General features: G+C 42.0%; 1 protein-coding gene across 1 annotated transcript; it reads right to left on the reverse strand.

Moving 5' to 3' along the window:
• Positions 1-842: 842 nt before the first annotated feature.
• On the reverse strand, positions 843-15860 carry Akr1b10 (aldo-keto reductase family 1 member B10). The gene is made up of 11 exons (XM_046455117.2): positions 15721-15860; positions 12518-12806; positions 11031-11198; positions 9714-9830; positions 8496-8573; positions 5517-5639; positions 5170-5276; positions 4671-4752; positions 3664-3747; positions 2764-2846; positions 843-1336 (listed from the first exon to the last, which is right to left on the reverse strand). The coding sequence occupies exons 2-11, from the start codon at positions 12581-12583 to the stop codon at positions 1294-1296; spliced, it is 951 nt and encodes a 316-aa protein (XP_046311073.1). The 5' UTR covers positions 12584-12806; positions 15721-15860; the 3' UTR covers positions 843-1293.
• Positions 15861-18429: the final 2569 nt, after the last annotated feature.

An 18429-nucleotide genomic window follows, 5' to 3' on the forward strand; every position in this document is an offset into this window, starting at 1 on the left:
AAAGAGAAAACATTAGGCTTTTCCCTTCCCCCAGCCCTCTAATCTCCTAACAGTACACCCTATTTAAGCAATCCCAGAGGAAACCATCTAACTAGGAAGTCTGGAAATCCAGGTGTTGACCTCCTCTCCCCACCATCCTGCAGAATGGAAGAAGGTAAGACGAGGAAGCTGATCTGTAAGTAAGCAGGCATAGAACCAACAGAGGATGAGGTGACTCAGGAATCTGAGGATGGACATTAATTCTGAGGAGTCAAGGAAATGAGAAGAAGAAGTGGTCCTCAACTTTACTAGTAACCACTTATTTCTTTATGCTTTCTTTTCATTTTTCAGCTGGAGGCTTGATTCAGTAGTACAGCACTTGCTTAGCATGCATGAGGCCCTGGGTTTGGTCCCCAAAGTCTCAAAAAAAAATTTTTTTTTTAATTTGAAGTATGTCAGATGCTCACTATGTTATCGTCGGGACATTCTATATAACTGGAATATTTCATAAGGAAAAATACTATGGAACCAGGCCTACCAGCACATGCCTGAAATCCTAGGGACTTAGGAGGCTGAAGCAGGAGGAATGCAAGTTTGAGGTCAGCCTTGGAACTTAGTGAGATTCAGTCTCAAAACAAAAAGGGCTGGAGATGTAGCTCTTTGGTAGAGTGCCCCCTGAGTCCAATCCCCAGTGCTAGGGGTAAAAAGGAAACTTGGTTCAGCCACTTACTACCTGGGTTGCCTTGAGCCTCCATTTCATCTTCTGAAAAACTGGAATGATGAAAGTTGAATTCAGTGAGCTCACAGAGAGGAAAAGCACTTCAAGGTGTATGGGTGCACAGTGAACTTTCAGTACACGTTGATTACTTTCATTATTTTTTAATTATTTTTATTTTTGCATCCTCAATGGTAGCAGAGACCCTGTAGTTTAACAAACATTTGTTCAGATCAAATAAGTGGAAGAAATAGTCATTTGCTCATCTGAGTCATACTTCCCTGTATAAGTCTTTCCCTGATTCAACATATGGATCTAAATCAAACCTTGCTTAGAGGGAGGGAGGAGAAGGAAAGAAGGTTCTGGGAAGGAGATTGAGCAACTAATGTTGTGTGCATGGACAATTAGAGCATTTAAAAAATCCCATTATGTACAATTATAATGCACTAATAAACTTTTTTTTTAATTTTGCCTAGATTCTGACAAGATCAAGCACAATATAATTTCATATAAATTTAGTTAAAATGGGCCTCAGGGAGAGCAAATTCCACTTCATGAAGAGAAAGAATCCACCAGGTGTCTCATCAGGAGATTCAGCTTCAGTAATCGGCATTAAAGGGGTAATCCGGCAAATTAGCCTGGCTGCAGAAACAAGCAGAGAGAATGTGTTCCACAAAAGCAGCAACTGTGCTCTAACAATCCATTCTTCTCTGGTGCTCCCTCAGCCACCTTCCCCCAAGACTCTGTGAGGACATAAGTAGGGAAGCTCATACCTTGACCTTCCTTCAAATCAGTGGGAGAGGTATTTAAGAAAAGCAGGCAGGCAAGTAAGTAGTGACCAGGGCACCAGAATGAAATCATAATTCAATGGCTTCCACCACGCCTGGCACCTTACAAGTGTTGTCAATTCATTCTCACAACACTGAGAGTTGGGAATAACAGTGGAATTGATGCTTGACTTAACAACACAGGTAAAGGACTTAGGATCCCCGGTACATTCCGAGCCAACATTCCATAGATGTCTGCTGTAATTACTACTACCCTCCCTCCGTATTTTGTAGATACAGAAGCCAACTTGATGAAGTTACCACACAGCTGGTAAGTAAATGGTGGGGCTGGGATGAGAAGCCAGGTAGGTTTACTCCTGAATCCTCCAGTCCAACTCTGTATTTGACATTCCCTCTTGGATGTCTAATGGCATCATAAACATGTTAGGTCAAATCCTGCCAGCCCTCGGTCCAAAATCCTCCAATGGTTTCTCAGCTCAGAGCTAAAATGAAAGTCCCTCTCATGGTTTACGCCCTCTGTGTATGCTCTGAGCCTGGACACCTCTCTCCAGCCTCATCCCTTCTACTCTTCCTGTCATCCATTCCACTCCAGCCTCACTGCCCTCTTTATTCAAATGCTCCAAACACATTCTCACCTCAAGGCCCTTGAAATTGCTGCTTTCACTGCCCAAAATGCTCTTCTTCCCAAAATCCACATGGCTTATTTTTTACTTTCTTCAGGTTTCTGCTCAACTGTCACCTTATCAGCAAAACCTTCCCTCACCTACTCAATATTAAGTACCAACCTCCCCAGGACCCACCTCTTCCTATCCCCTTTACCCTTCTTTATTTTCCTGTACAATTTGTTACTATCTGACATATATATTTTGAGTTACTTTTGTTCTCCCTAACTAGAATTTAAGACTGTGGCAGCAGGAACTTTGTACAAAGTGTGATCTCCCAAACACCTAGAAAATGCCTGGCACATTGTAGATGACCAGTAAACTGCTGAGTGAATGAATGAATGGAAACTTCTGCCTCCTACAGAGCAATGACACCTCTTCTCTTGAAATTCTAGCTCTACATTCAAAAGTTCAGACAATGAGCAGCAATTAGAAATATGTCTTTCCAGAATGATTCCCCAGGACTCCAATAGTATTCAAGAACAACAAGAAAATAGTACTAAAAGACAAATATAGATGCGGCTGCCTTCCAATCTTTCCAGCTAATCCTCTACCTCTTCAAAACAAGCAACAACAAACAAAACCCCATGATCCTCCTTATTAACCCGCTGACACTTACTCAGCCAGGACACCGATCCTCCAGTTTCTGTTGAAGCTGAGTAAGGTCGCCATCTCCTCATCACTCAATTTGAAGTCAAAGACCTGGAAAGGCAAGAATTCCAAAACATCCTTGGCAAGACAATTCCTGGGATTTGAGATCTTCAGTTATTTTAGCAGGGAGTAAGCTCATATCTGTAGCACAAACTGGCCACAGGAGTCCAGATGTCCTTTGTATGTCAAGTGGATATAAATTTTTCTCTAAATTGGGTCCCACACAAAGACTGTAGTATTTAGCTAGATGTGGTGGTACGTGCCATAATTCTAGCCACTTGGGAGACTGAGACAGGAGGAAACCAAGTTTAAAGTCAGCCTGGGCAATTTAGCAAGACCCCCCTCTTAAAAAAGTGAGGGAGGTTGGTGATATAGCTCAGTGATAAAGTGTCCTTGGCTTAGATCCCCAATATCTTTTCCTGCCCCCCCATTTCTCCCCTCCCCCCCACCAGACTCTGCAGTATTTATAGGGTGTAGTGTGCCCAAAGGAGGGATACCAGACTTGTAGGTATTAAACCTCAGTTTATACAGCATCCTGTTCACATAGGTTCTTCTAGAAGGATAGCTCTTCAAGTACAGTCCATCTCTCATCTGCTGCTAGGAGGTCTCTTATGTGGCCCATGACCTGATTGCTCAAGGACAACTAGGAACCTTCTCAGTGTGCTCAGATCTGACAGGGATTCTCCTGTCACTGCCCTAGCACATCCTGTGATCATTTCTCTCAGCTCTGAGGCCAGATTCCTGACCTAAGAGTGGAGAAGATGGCAGGAGCCACTAATACACAGGGATGAGATGAAAAACCTGGAGAGAGAGTCTCCCTTGCCACCTCCTCCACTGGGGAATACCAGATGATCAGATAGGATCTCACCTGAAAGTTCTCAAGAATACGTTCTGGGGTCACAGACTTGGGGATCACCACCACATTCCTCTGGATATGGAACCGGATCAGAACCTGTGAAGAAAGAGGACTTCATATTTCTATTTGTCCACAAGGACCCCCCTCTCCCAGAAAAAGGAAAAATAAAATATCTCTGTAGCTCACTGAGGCTTTAGCTACAACAGTGAATGTTGGGCCAAGTGCTTAACTATTAGAGACACTGGCCAGTTCTCCCCTTCCCTCCCTAACTAGCAGGTTATGGGAAAACCCTATGGTTTTCCTTGTTTAGAAATGAAGGTGTCCTTGGAGGTCATAAGGCTGAGATGTGGTACAGATGGCATATGAACCCAAAACCATTCTCTGTGGTTCAGCTAGACAACTTGGTAGGAAGCCAATAGACAGAGGCCACACTTGTGTTAGAGTTTGGACCTGGAATACCCCCAAAGGCTCATTGAAGGCTTGGTCCCCAAGTGTGGCACTATTTGGAGGTGGTGGAAACTTCAGAGAGCTGTGAACCTAGTTGGAAGAGGTAGGTCACTGGCCTTTGTTTGAAGGGTCTCCCTCTCTCTTTCTCTCCCTCTCTCTCACTCCCCCCTCCCTCTCTCTCATTCCTCCTGCACCTTTCCTCCTTGAGTGCTATGATGTAAGCACCTTTGCTCCACCACACATGGCCCATACATGGCTCACCAAGGCCCAAAGTGATGGGGCCAAATGACCACAGACTGAAATATTGAAACCCTGAGCCAAAATAAATCTTTTCTCCTTTCTGTTGATTTTCTAAACAACAGAAAGCTGACTAATAAACCTTGTTTCATTGATACCCACTGTATTTCCTGGGGGTCCTAACAAGACTTCCAAGAAGGCACATGAGTGTGCTTTACTTCCTGTTTTCCTCCCCTCTAATGAGTCAAATGAAGACAATAAAAGGAATAAAACAGAAGACTGTAGAATAAATGGATTGCTGGATAAAGATAAAGAGCAAAAACCCCACATTGTACCTGGGCTGGGGATTTTTTGTGCCTTGCAGCAATCTCCTTGATCTTAGGGTCCTCCAATAGTGAAGGGTCTTCTGGTTTAGCCCTAGAGGCAGAAAGTTAGCTGTTATGAATAATCACCATGGTTACCAAATGCATAAGCACATCACTCCAATGTCAATCTCGAGGCTGGGCATCAGAGCCTTCTCCATTTGGGACACCAACAGGAGAAACCCAGAAGCTCTGTGTCTTTCCCATGAGCTAGTCCATCCACGGGCTCTGGAGCCTCAGCATTTCACCAAGGCTGGTCTAGCACTGGAGTATTCTCAGAGGGTCAGAAGTGTTGCACTTTCTTTTTAAACTCCCATTCTTTCCCACCATAATCCCATTTGGAGGGGTTAAGCACATTGCCTTAGACACATTTTTCTTTCTGGTGACTTACAGATTCATACCAAACTCAACCAGTTATAAAGTAATATTTTTAAGAGTACTAAGACAAAGACCCACCACTCAGAAGCCTCACCAAGGTCTATCTGGAGAGCCCAGGGGGCTGTAGGCTGTGACAGTGATGCCCTTAGAATGGCAATATTGGATCAGTTTCTCCTGGGTGAGGTATGGGTGACACTCCACCTGCAAGTATGAACAATCTCCATCATTAGGAAAGTTTGCTTGCATTTTGAATGGTTCACAGAAAGTTGTACACACAATATATTGACAGACTTACTAAACCAGACCCTGAGATCTGTCTCCCACCACCCTGAAAGCATCATTACCACTGATCCCTGAGACTAGACTCAGTATATAGCATTGGATTTGCCTCCTAATGTTAAGAAGTAATAGGGCAGGACCCTTTCATTGACTAGAATTTACCTGGTTAGTCACTGGTTTATATTTGAGTCCAGGCTTTTTCAAGATCTTTTCAATCTGGAAGTGGTTGAAGTTGGAAACACCAAGAGTTTTCACCAACCCCTCATCCACCAGCTCCTCCATGACCTGCAACGAAAAGGATTAGTGAATATATATGACAAAGTGGACCTATCAAATTAATGCACTCAATTTAATGCAAAAACGAATGCTGAAATCTCAGGCTATTTTGTGAGTCTTGCCAAAATTTTCATTTTGAGCCCATTCACATAAACCACTATATTGTTCATTATATCATTAAACCTGAAAACTTCCTCAAACAGAATGTGTCTTGTGGCAAGAAAATAAATATGTTGATATTTTTCTAAGTTAACTAGAATTCAAATTTCTTTTTATGGCCACAATTTTGTCATTAGCAAAGAGAAAATAGTATCTATTCTTGAAGTTTCAGGCTTAATAAGTATATTTTAGTGACTATGTCAAACAAGTATTTATGTGGTTGGATAATGCCTTGAAAGGTCATTAAAGAAAAGTACAACACTTATAATCCCAATGACTCCAGAAGCTGAGGCAGGAGGTCTGCAGGTTCAAGGCCAGACTCAGCAGTTTAGCAGGATCCTGAGCAACTTAGCAAGACCCTGTCTAAAAGTAAAAAAAATAAAAGGTCTGGGCATGGTGGCGCATACCTGTAACCCCAGCAGCCCAGGAAGCTGACATAGGAGGATCCCAAATTCAAAGCCAGCCTTAGCAACTTAGCAAGGCCCTAGGCAACTTAGCAAGACCCTGTCTCTAAATAAAATGCAGAAAAGGGCTGGTGATATGGCTCAGTGGTTAAACAACCCTGGGTTGAATCCCCAGTACCATAAATAAATAAATAAACAAACAAATAAATAAATAAAGGACTAGGGATGTAGCTAAGTAGTAAAGTGCCCCTGGGTTCCAGCTCACAGCTTGTACATTCATGGTGTTCTTCCACTTGGTACAGAGATTTATATTTAATTATAGAAGAAGGTTTGGATATTATGACAAATTGACATCTTCCTAAGACTTTCCCCAAAGTATTTGATTTACTTCTATATATAGTCTCACGCTTCTTAGATATTATTATATGTTTTTTGGTACTGGGTAAAGCTCAGGAGTAGTTAATCACCGAGCAACATCCCCAGCCCTTTTTATTTTATTTTGAGACAGAGTCTCACTAAGTTGCTTATGGCCTCACTAAATTGCTAAGGCTGGCTTCCAATTTGCAATCCTCCTTCCTCAACCTCCTGAGTCACGTTATTAACAGGCATGTCCAGCCCTGCGATATGAGATTTTCAATAATTTGGTATAGCTCTTAATTATATAAAGCATTGCTTCTTTTATCATTTTGACTTGCAGAAATGAACTATAAATGGCATATCCCTGCTGAGAAAATCCAATGGCAATACTACAGGTGGCAACAACCAATAGTTTTGGGTTTTTTTTTTCTTTTTCTTTTCATGTACAACTCAGAGAGGTTGAGGACAGTCTTTAAAACCCACCCATAGAAATTCAGATAGTTTCTTCCCATACTTCCAAGTAACAAGCTTTCTGCTGTTAGCAGGCAAATTTAATGATTTGCTTGCCAAAGATAATTCCTTTCAAGTGTATTTCCAGGATTGCCAACCTTGTCATTATAAAGTGATGATTTTCCTGCTTCATTATCCTTTTCCTGATATCACATCATTTTTGCTATCTAAATTTTCATATTGCTGGTTGCTGAGGTTCAAAGCAAGAAAGCTGTGCTCATGGGTAAACATTTCTGAACAAACTTAGTGAGACTCTGTCTCAAAATAAAATAAAAACTTTACATTTAATTTATCATATCAATTCCAGGCTAGGACAGTTTTAACCTATTTTAAGTGGTAAAAAAACAACACAAACTAAGGAAATGTGTCCCACTCAGATGATAGAACAATATGATCCCTGAAACCCTTTGTCACTATTCATTTATGACTTGTTCATTCACTTGTTCTCTGCTGGCATTTGCAAGAGCACATGATCGTTTCAAAAAAAAAAAAAAAAAAACTTCAGAAAACCTTTCATGCCTTAATTTAATTTTAGACACAAATTATGTGAATGAGGTCATTATTGGATCTAGGAAGTGGGGCACTCCTTTTCCCTTATGTTTGAATGATATGTGTTCACTTTTTACCAAGCATTCTGCTAAAGACCAATGCAGTTGAACTTCTTAGTCAGACAGACCTGAGTCCTGAGTCCATGATTAAAGTTCCTGGCATGTTGGCTACCTTAATCTTTACCATATCTTGCGGACGTGTATCAGTTGCGCACACACAGAGAGATTAAACCCAGGGGTGCTTTACCACTGAGCTACATCCCCAGTCCTTTTTATTTTATTTAATTAAGGAATTTATTTATTTATTGGTACTGGGAATTGAACCCAGGGGCTCTTGACCACTGATCCACATCCCAAGCTCTGTTTTATTTTTTATTTTGCAACAGGGTCTCTCTAAATTGCTTAGGGTCTTGCTAATTTTCTGAGGCTAGCCTTGAACTTGCCATCATCCTGCCTTAACCTCCTGAGTTGCGGGGATTACAGGAGTGTGCCACTGCACCCACCTATCTATAGTATTTTTAAAAAATAAGAAACTGAATATTTCAGGAGTTAAATAACTGATCCAAGGTTACTCAGCTAACACCTACAAACTCAAGTCAAAATGCCTTTTTAAAATTTCCTCCCATGGCTTTGGAATAGCACGTGTATCCCCCAAATTAGGGTACATTATATCTATAATCTCATTTGAGAACACAGTTTTAGCCTTGAAAATGTAAATCATGTCAGATGGATTCTGAGTCCAAAGGTGATAAGGAAGGAGTGAGAAAAACTGGAGGATAACAGTGGTGGAGTTAGACATAACGCAGCAGGGCTCCTTCATGGAGTCTCATCCATGACCGAGGGAAATTTTTTTTCTCCCAACACACTTAGAAGAAACTAGAACCTACCTCCCAGGCATCCAAGAATGTTTCTTTACTGATGAGGTTGTTGCCTTTATCATCTTTGGGGAATAAGTCCTTCCCAGCCTGTAAAAGGAGAACAAAAAGCTTATTGTAATGTGCATCTGGATATGTGGCCCTGTTGAACAAGGTTTTCAGATCCCGATTTCTACTTCTTTTGGCGGGGGTGGGGTGGGCAGGGTACTGGAGTACTCAGGGGCCCTCAATCACTGAGCCACATCCCCAGCCCTATTTTGTATTTTATTTAGAGACAGGGTCTTACTGAGTTGCTTAGCATCTCACTTTTGTGGAGACTGACTTTGAACTCATGATCTTCCCACCTCAGCCTCTTGAGCCACTGGGATTACAGGCATGCACCACTGTGCCTGGCTCTGATTCCCATTTTTATACCCACATCTGCACACTATTTTTATCAAACACTGGAGAACACACTTGTAGATAGTGAGTTTCAATAAAAACTCCATATCAATCTATTGTGGCATGGAAACTCTTACATTTTTATAAACTACTGGATTGATTTTACAATCCATCACTAGAATATTCTAGAAGCCATCATTATCACCGTGGACATTAACTTTATATTATCAGACCCCAGATAAACTTGGAGGTAAACATTAATTTCAAGGTCAATATACAAGGGTTGGATCTCAAGGTATGGTTTTCCTAGGGAAGATGTTAACTCACTTCTGTCCTCACAGCCTCTAGGAGCCTGGGTGGCATACCACATCACCTAGCTGACCATGAGGGAAGAGGCTGGGAATTCATGTCCCTCTCACCTCCAGGAGCAGGCAGAAGTAGAGTCTGTTTCTTTAGTGAGAAATGGCTGCCTTTCAGTATCACCATGCTTGGGCTTTTCTCCAAGATGCCACTCCCAGGGTGTGCTTTGATTAACAGGAGTGTTGAGCCCTGAGATAATGTTATGCAAGAGTATCCCAAGAGTTCTCCTGGGGGGGGGGGGGATGGCACACAATCAAGACAAAGGCCACATGGCAGTGGCAGCTTATTTGAGTTGCCAGAAGTCACTGTCTCTCTCAGATGCAACCGCAAGAAAACTTAGGCATGTGCCTACCTCAGTGGCCACGTGTCATCTAGGCCTCTCTTCCAAACCAGCACCTTCCTGCTCTGCACAAGAACTCCTGTCCACTGGATACCCCCATCCTGGCACAGTTATTTTCTGGCATCTATCTGCTCAGGAATAGTTCAAACCTGAAATCCCTGGGGCCAATGAATAAGATAGACATCCAAATAGTCCAGTTTCAGATCCTTGAGGGTCTTCCGACAGGCTTCCTTCACAAGCTTCCTCTCAAAGAAGGTGCACCACAACTGCAGGGGGAGACAGCAAGGCCTTAGGACTGGAGAGAGAGGGGCTGTACCACACTCACTCTCCCTGCTTTGTGATTTGCATGATCCATCCTGAGAACAGGTCGTTTATAACTAAGGTGGTTAAGATAGTGACCCAGCACACAAAGTCCTCAGCCAAGGCTGTATTTCCTGAGATGAGCGCAATTTATTTATTTTTGGTAGTGGAGATTGAACCCAGGGATGCTGTACCACTGAGCTACCCAGCCCTTTTTATACTTTATTTTGAGATAGGATCTGGCAAAACTGATGAGGCTGGCCTTGAATTTGTGATCCTTCTGCTTCAGCCTCCTAAGTCTCTGGAATTTCGGGCCTAGACACTGTGATATCAGGCCAATTTATTTTTTCACACTCTCAACATTCTATCTGTTTCTGACATTGGTTAAAATATTTGGCCACTAATTAAATATTTTTGTACCTGTGTTATTCCCTTCCTTGGCTCTCAGCTCTCTGAGGGTAGGAATTGTGATTAGCTTTTACATTTCAAGCACATGTCCCCTTTTTCTATATACCGTATCTTCATCTATTAGGCTCCAACTGATGATTTGATAAGGAATTCTTTCAGATGGGGCCCTGCCTACAGCTAATCTATTTATCCTACCAGATGCATTTTCCAAGGACCTGGAACTACAGATTTTTTAGCAAATTGCTTATCCAGCAGGTTTCAACTCCTTCATGTAACAATTATCCTTTTCCTTCTTTGTTGTACACTTTATAACACAGTTTTTACTGGCTTGAAATAAAAAGAAATCTCTAAATGATAATAAAAAATGCTCCCACCGTTTTCCAAAACCCCCTGACTAAGAACCTCAGTGCAACATCCATTGAGACCACAGTGCTGAAGGTCTGGCGTCAGGATCCATCACTGTTTGCACCCTTAGCCTCTGATCGTCACTGGGCAGAGGGATCCCATTGATAGAAAACAGGGAAGACGAGGGCACTGGGGCCAGCCCCACTCAGGTGTATGGGACTACAGCAGTATCTTTCACATGTCAGTACTCGTGCGGATGTTTGTATTGAGGGACGTACTAAAGGCCCACATGAAGAGAGCTGGGGTTGACATGGACATAGAGGAAAGGCTGGGCGGGTTCTTGGCACTGACCACATCCACATACTTCTGCCTGCGTTGAAGTCCAGTCCTCCCACCAAATGGGCCATACGTACCTTGCTCACAATAAAGAGGTCCTCCCGCTTCACCACCTTCTCTTGGATCTTCTCTTGGATGGCTTCTCCCACCTCATTCTCATTCTGATAGACGTAGGCACAGTCTATGTGGCGATATCCTGCATCAATGGCCACCTTCACGGCTTCTTTGACTTTGTTTGGAGGAGACTAAAAAGAAAAGGCCATCAGTTACTTTTCCTCCAAATCTAGGTCCCATTTGCCAGGGGATAACAGGGAATAAAACACACTTTGGAAAACTTTTCAAAAGAAAAAAAATTAATTAATTTTATGATTGTGACCTGGAGCCCTATCCTACCTAAAACGTCAATTCCTCTATAATTCAGGTAAGTCCTGAAGTATCTCCAGTTGCTAGAAAATATGGATAGCTTCCACTTCAGTGCTCTCAAAGCCAGGCTGAAAACTAGACCTGAAGTAACTCAGGAGGTCAGGTGTGATGGTGTACACATGTAATCCCAGTGAGCCAGGAGGTGACCCAGGAGGCAGAGGCAGGAAGATCACAAGTTCAAGGCTAGCCTCAGCAACTTAGCAAGACCTTGTCTCAAAATAAAATGTCAAAATGGCTGGGGATATAGACCGGTGGTAGAACGACCTGAGTATAAAAAAAAAAAAAAAAAAAAAAGAGAGACACACAGAGGAATGACTCAGCAAGATGAGCCATGAGGAAAGAAAGGTTCCAAAGATGGATCTTGGAAACTAGCTAGGGTGATGTCAGCATTGAGGGAAATGGTAAAAAAAAAAAAAAAAAAAAAAAGGGGGGGGGCAGAGTTAGAAGATGATAAAATTCCAAGAGAGGCCGGTGAATCTGCTTCCTGAGGCACTGGGATGTGCCTTTGGCATTTTGCCTGCTGACAATAACACAGCCAGAGTGGGACCTGCGCTCCTGACTCTGTGATGACCGAGGCTGTCTGTGATCCCAGTACTTCTCAGAGCTTAATGAGCATGACAACCACTGGAGATCTCAGTAAAGCAAATATTGATTCTGTAGCCTGGGTTGGGTCTGAGTTGTTTTGTTTTGTTAAGTTACTGGGTATTGAACTCAGGGCGCTCTACCACTGTACTACACCCCGAGCCCCCCTTATTATAGAGCTCTGGATCCTCTCAATCACTCAGCCATCACCAAACCCAAGGCCAAGAAATGCTGAGCCCCTCTCTCCATGTCCCAGAACTAAGCAGTGTTTCAGAAGAAAAAGACTGCTGAGAGTAGCTGCCGTGTTCTCTTTTTCTTTCTTTCTTCGGCTCTTTCTTTTTTTAGTAAGTCCAACTTGTGATGGAAACTTGATACTTGCTAGTGAAGCACTCACCCTGCCAAGAACAGCCAGTCTGTAACTTTCCAGCCTCCATCGGCCCAGAGAAATTCAGCTCTAGGGCTGAATTTCACCTCTTTAAACCCCTGTCCCAACTGACAACAGAGAAAGTATTCAGACAACCCCGGAGGGAAGCAGGCCTCCTAAAATTTGCATATTTACCTTCCAGGTGCCCAGACCCAAAATGGGCATCTTGGCTTTGGTGCTGAGCTCCACGAAGGTGGCCATGGTTGGTGCAGAAATGGCTTCCAGAGAGCAAATAGATGTCTGGCGTCCCGGTAATGAGGCTCACAGATGCTTTAAATCCTGGTTGGGGAGGCTGGCCCTGGCCCAAGGGGAGGAGCCAGAGCCAAGGGCAGACACTAAAACAGGAAGTTCATTTGTAAAATTAATTGCTGGTGCTGGGGACAAACTTCAGAGGCAGAGTGTGTGCCTGGGTTTGCATGTAGTCCTAGGAAAAAAAGAATTCTTTTTATTTATCATTTTATTTATTTATATTGGTACTAGGGATTGAACCCAGAGGCGCTTAACCACTGAGCCACATCCCCAGTCCTTTTCATTTGAGACAGGATCTCCCTTAATTGCTTAGGAACTCGATAAATTGCTGAGACTGGCTTTGAACTTGCGATTCTCAGCCTCCATAGTGGCTGGGATTACAGGAGAGTGCCACGATGCCTGGCAAAAGAAAAAATTCTTGTAGTAAACCTGATTGCTGTAAATTAAAGATTAACAACTCCTGAAAAATGTTCCTATTAAAAAAAAAAAGTTATGAATGACTTTGTGACTGACACTTAAGGGTTTGTTAACCCTTAAGTGTCACACACAATGGAAGATTCTCCAAAGATCTATTCGGGGATGGACATAGTACTTTGAGGCAAGGGAGAGTTTCTCTCTCTCTCTCTGGTACTGAGAATTTAATCCAGGGGCACTCAACCCTGGAACCACATCCCTATCCTGTTTCTATATTTTATTTAAAGACAGGGTCTCACTGAGTTGCTTAGGGCCTCACTAAATTGCTGATTAGGCGATTTCTTTTAGAAATACATTTACATTTATCCAAGTGTAAAAAGTAACCTAAGGTTTAGGTTTGGTTAAAAAACAATTAATGGTATAACTAAATCCCTAATAAAATTTGTTATCCTTACAAGTCTAAACTACCATTACAGACAACTTTAGTTTGGAGAACACCAGCTTGATAAAATGCTTCTTTAAACCTTTTTCTTTAAAGACTTGTATACCTGGAAGATATGAGCATATTTAATATGCAAAGAAGAGTATAGTGTCATAATTATATTTATATTTTATATTAACCAAGTCTAGATCTTAAAGAAAAATTTAGACTTTGTAGTATAGTACAATACCCTAAAATATCAGTTGCTGTTTAACCAGTTGAACAAACCTAATTTCTTAAGACTAGTTGTTCTAGAAAATAAAACTTAATAGACACAATGTTAAGAGTAGATTAATGTTTTAAGAAATCCTTGTCATTTTAAATTACAGATTAAAATGATTTATATTAATACATTAATATTGGATGTACATAATTAGTACATTAATATTTGACTTTAGGGAACAAACTGAATAGTTTTAACTGATCATATTACTTATTTTTAACCAACTTAGTGTAAGGATGGCCTTAGGTCTTAGCCTAAGCAATTCCATTTTAAAAACTCCACTTTGAAATCTGCAGCCTCACGAGGCACAACTACAGAGTCCTCCAGTATGACCCTCAGGCACAAACAAGTCACTTTTCCCCACCCTGACAAACTCTGAGTGAAGTCTCTGGCATTGCTCTTGCCCTGATAAAGAGCGAGAAGCAAGAAAATCAGGTTGTGGACCAGGAGACCAGATGATTTAACCTCAGAACGAATGACGTCACTGAGAAATCCGGTAGCAGCTGATAGGGATTGAAAGGGTAGTCAGAAGCCCCCAAATTTAGTGTAAATGATGGAGCAAATGAATAGACATTCAGCCAGCCAACACTGATGCACACAAGTCTGAGAGCCTGATGAGGACCTGGAGTGACATCCCAACTCTTCTCATCTGCCTGATCTCTGTGTTATTCGCACGGCTCTCAAACTCTCTTGACCCTGGTGAGAAAAGGACTTCTCTCTATGACCACCTCCTCAGCCAGCTGTCAGCTCCACCCCAGGAGAAGCCTATCTTGGTTCCTGATCTGATCACCAAAGTCTGAGTGTGTGTGCATCTGCTGGACCCTAAGGCTTGAGACTTTAGACCTGGCACTTGAGCTTAGCATGCAGAGGGAATGTCTGTCACGAGCCTGTCATGATTAAGCATGTTTGCAGTGCTTAGAATTAATCTAGAATTGTTTGCTGTGAATTGATTATATCTATCGCAGTGCCTAGCATTAAGGATTGTCATTTTCTTGAATCCTTAGAGTGGAATTGTAATCAGTGATTTGAGTGAATAAAGCATTGAAAAGGGCAGAACCGTGTGAACATTCTTTATTTCTCCCCCTTGACTGCATAAATCACACTTTTTGCCCATCGCAACACTTAGTTACACACAAATCTTTTAAAACTTACTCTTTATTTATATAGATTGTTTTGTCACTTAATTAGACCCTCTGTTGTTTACTTAGATGCATTATAACTTTGCCACATGAAGACTTTCTTACCCAGAAAATTTTATATTTAGAATCTTTAAACTTTTTTCCTATCATTTGACCCCCTTTTTAAAATTTACACTCTGAAGCAACCCTTGTAAATTTCTGAATTTAGACAAATTACTCTATTTGAAACCTGCAGGAGAAATTCTTTATGCTATTTACAGTACTCTATTTGAAACACAATTATAGAATTATACCTTTTGGGACATTTAACTGTTAATAACCATGTTTTTAGTAATGACACAGAGCAATTTTTACCAATTTATGAAAACACCAGTAATGTTTAAGTATGTTAATTTATAGAATTGAAGGAGTTAAGAGTACTTGATGTTATATTTAACAGTTAGTGCTTTCATTCTGTAAACCAATTAGATATCTCTAACAAACACATCCATGAGCAATCCCACATATGTCAAATCTGATTTACTTATTTTTAAAACCAAGACATCAGACAAGTGTATTGAATAGCATCAGCCATCTCTTTCTTGATGAAGAAAAATCCTAGAAACAATGGATATTAGACATTTTATAGACATTAACATTTTATTAATTGTTTGACACGTGAACCAAAGGTATTTGGATCACTTGTACACCTTTGGGCTTTACAATCAAGCACTAGACACACCCCCAGAGGAGAGCCCCTGATACACTTCTAAAGATTTACAATTAGGCGCTAGGAACCTCCACGGCTTTACAATCTTACAATCGACTCAAATGGAAAGAATAAACGAGGTACCTCCCAACATATGCAGATCTGTCCTCCTTTAAAGCCACTGGATTACAGATGTGAGTTATATCAGAGCTTCTATAGGTGGGCTCCAGTTGGTCACCACAGGAGGTCCAGACCCTCACAAAGCAGAGATCTCCCACAACTAGAGAGGGGAGGGCGCCTCTCTGCGTCAGAGGATCTGGGACACTTGTGTGCCAGAGAGCCACAGCCTTGACTGCAGTGATCATCTTGCTGGGGCCTCCAAAATGTTATGGCGAGATTGGGATAAATCACCAAGTCAATCTTACAGCAGGAGACAGAACCATCTTTATTCACCAGCTGGAGGGCCAAGGAGCAGACTGCAAGTCTATACCCTTCAACTCCCTGCAAGTCTGAGAGCGCACCTTTATAGTCCCAAATCACATTAATCATAAGGGGCTGTTGCTATGATTCAAAGCCATAAACAAACATCATGAGACCTAAAATCAGAAGTAGAAGGTGAAGTGAGTCAAAACGACCTTAGTTGGGTACAAGTTAAAGAATGGTTAACATCTAGATAATCATTCTTTGACAGGGTACACTCTCCAAGAAAAACGGGAACCAAAAAGAGAACAATTTTGCATTGTGTAAGAACAGAAACATTTGCATTTCTAAGCAGGGTGTGCTAAGCAGGATCAGGATGGCAGAGGTGGAGTTTTCTCATGGGAGAAGCATTTCTTACATGACATGGGGTCTCAGGGTAAAATGGAGTCTGTTTGGTCATTGCCCATGTGGCCTAGCCCATAACATCACTTAGTTGCTTAGAATCTTGATAATTTGCTGAGACTTAAATGTGTGATTCTCCTGCCTCAGTCTCCAGGATTACAGGTATGTGCCATTGCCCCTGCTTCAACTTTCACTTTGGTACCAGGGATTGAACTCAGGGATGCTTAACCACTGAGCCACATCCCCAGTGCTTTTTTTGTTTGTTTGTTTTTTTGTTTTTGGAGGCAGGGTCTTGCTAAGTTGCTTTGGGCCTAGTTAACTTGCCAATGCTGGCTTTGAATTAGTGATTCTCCTGCCTCGGCCTCTTGAGCCGCTAGGACTACAGGCCTGCACCACCATGCTCAGCTTCAAACTTTCACTTTTTATCCTTACAAAAGCAATATATGCTCTTTGTAAAAAGGAAAATAAAAGATTATGTAAGAAAATAAGAACCATCGATAATCTCATGGTAGAGATGATTAAGAACATGGGAGTACTTCTGGGGATATCCAGTTGAGTTGGGAAGTCCCAGATCACAGGAGAGCTGCACCCCCACTTCCCAGGGTGAATGTAGGAAAAGGCTTGGAGTCCTGGAGGGAAGCCCTAGGACAATCACAATGACAACAGGAGGCATCCAGGTGTGCAGGTCCCAGGGCAGCCTCGGGATGCCCCATGAGCCTCTGCACATGGTAGGAAGAGAAGCTCCATGGTGCATGTCTACTGTGGGAGCTGGATGGAAGGAAGAGAGCCAGCCAGGCCACAGAGAACTCATAGTTGGGATTGTAAAGTCTATAAAGTACACAAACTGCTCATCACATTGAGAAGAGATGAGTTTCAGGTTAGGGCTCTATGGCTTGGGATTTGATGGTGATATGGACATCTTGGATGCCTGTAGACAGGGATGACCACATCTAAGGGCCAGATATACAAATCACATTTCAGGGGGAGCCAACCCACAGATGGCAGACACAGCCCAGCCCCACTTCCATCCTGCAACATTCTATGTGTCCCCCAAGCCCCACTGACACCTAGAGAGAAGAAATAATAAATGTAGTGGATTTGAATCCTGAATTAAATAGAAGTCAAAATGAAATAAAGGAGAAGGCAAGTGTCAGCAGAAAATGTAACAGAAAATTTTCCAAAGTCGATATAATCTACCAGAAGCCATTGCACCCAGCCCGCTTCTCTTCATGCCATCAATAATTAATTTTAATTTCATTTAGTTGAAAATGAAGTTTTATTTCCTTGATGAACTGAGGAATCTCCTAGCTTTGAATTTCTCTTAAGAGAAGAAGGATCTAAGTATATAACTTACCCAGATTAAAAGAAACAAAAAAGTCTTAGCAGGGCATGGTGGTGTACATCTAAAAAATCCCAGGATTGCAAGTTCAAGTCCAGACTGGGTAATTTAGCTAGACCCTGTCTCAAAATTTAAATAAATAAATAAATAGGGCCGGGGATGTGTCTCAGTGGTAGAGCACCCCTGAGTTCAATCCCAGTGTGAGGCAGGGGGAGGTGGCTTACTTAGAGGAGGAGAGGGGTGATTTGAGTTTCTGGTTGTAGGGCCCTTGATAACTCCAAGGATGCTGTCATTCTTGTAAGACCCATCAAAACTGGAGCTGGGAAGTAATGAGAAGGGAGGCCCACGCCTGTCTGTCTAAGATAAGTACTCTTCCAAGGACTTTCTAAAGTCCCCCAAGAAAGAGATATCTTCTTGTTCTATGCCACACCCATGCTTTATGAGTCTCGTGTACAGATTTTTTTTTTCTTTTTTCACTTTTCAGTCCTGTATATTGAATTCAGAGCCTTGGAGTGCTAGGCAAGCACTCAACCACTGAACTACACTTCTAGCCTCTCCCCTACCCCTGCCACCCTTTAAATTTTTTTTTTCTTTTGAGGTAAGGTCTTGCTAAATTGAAGAGGCTGGCCTTGAACTTGTGATCCTCCTGCCTCAGCCTCCTGAATAGCTGTGTCATGCCCAGCTGAGATAGT

The sequence above is a fragment of the Marmota monax genome, unplaced genomic scaffold, assembly GCF_021218885.2.
Source record: "Marmota monax isolate L192 unplaced genomic scaffold, Marmota_monax_Labrador192_F-V1.1 WCK01_AAM20220418_F8-fsc00131, whole genome shotgun sequence".
Lineage (NCBI taxonomy): Eukaryota > Metazoa > Chordata > Mammalia > Rodentia > Sciuridae > Marmota > Marmota monax.

Coding starts and splice junctions, on each gene's coding strand:
- Akr1b10 (XM_046455117.2), bottom strand. CDS start 12,583: ATGGCCACCTTCGTGGAGCTCAGCACCAAAGCCAAGATGCCCATTTTG. Junction 11,199..12,517: donor TGGGTCTGGGCACCTGGAAG/GTAAATATGCAA, acceptor TTTTCTTTTTAG/TCTCCTCCAAACAAAGTCAA. Junction 4,753..5,169: donor GGCTCTCCAGATAGACCTTG/GTGAGGCTTCTG, acceptor TTCTGCCTCTAG/GGCTAAACCAGAAGACCCTT.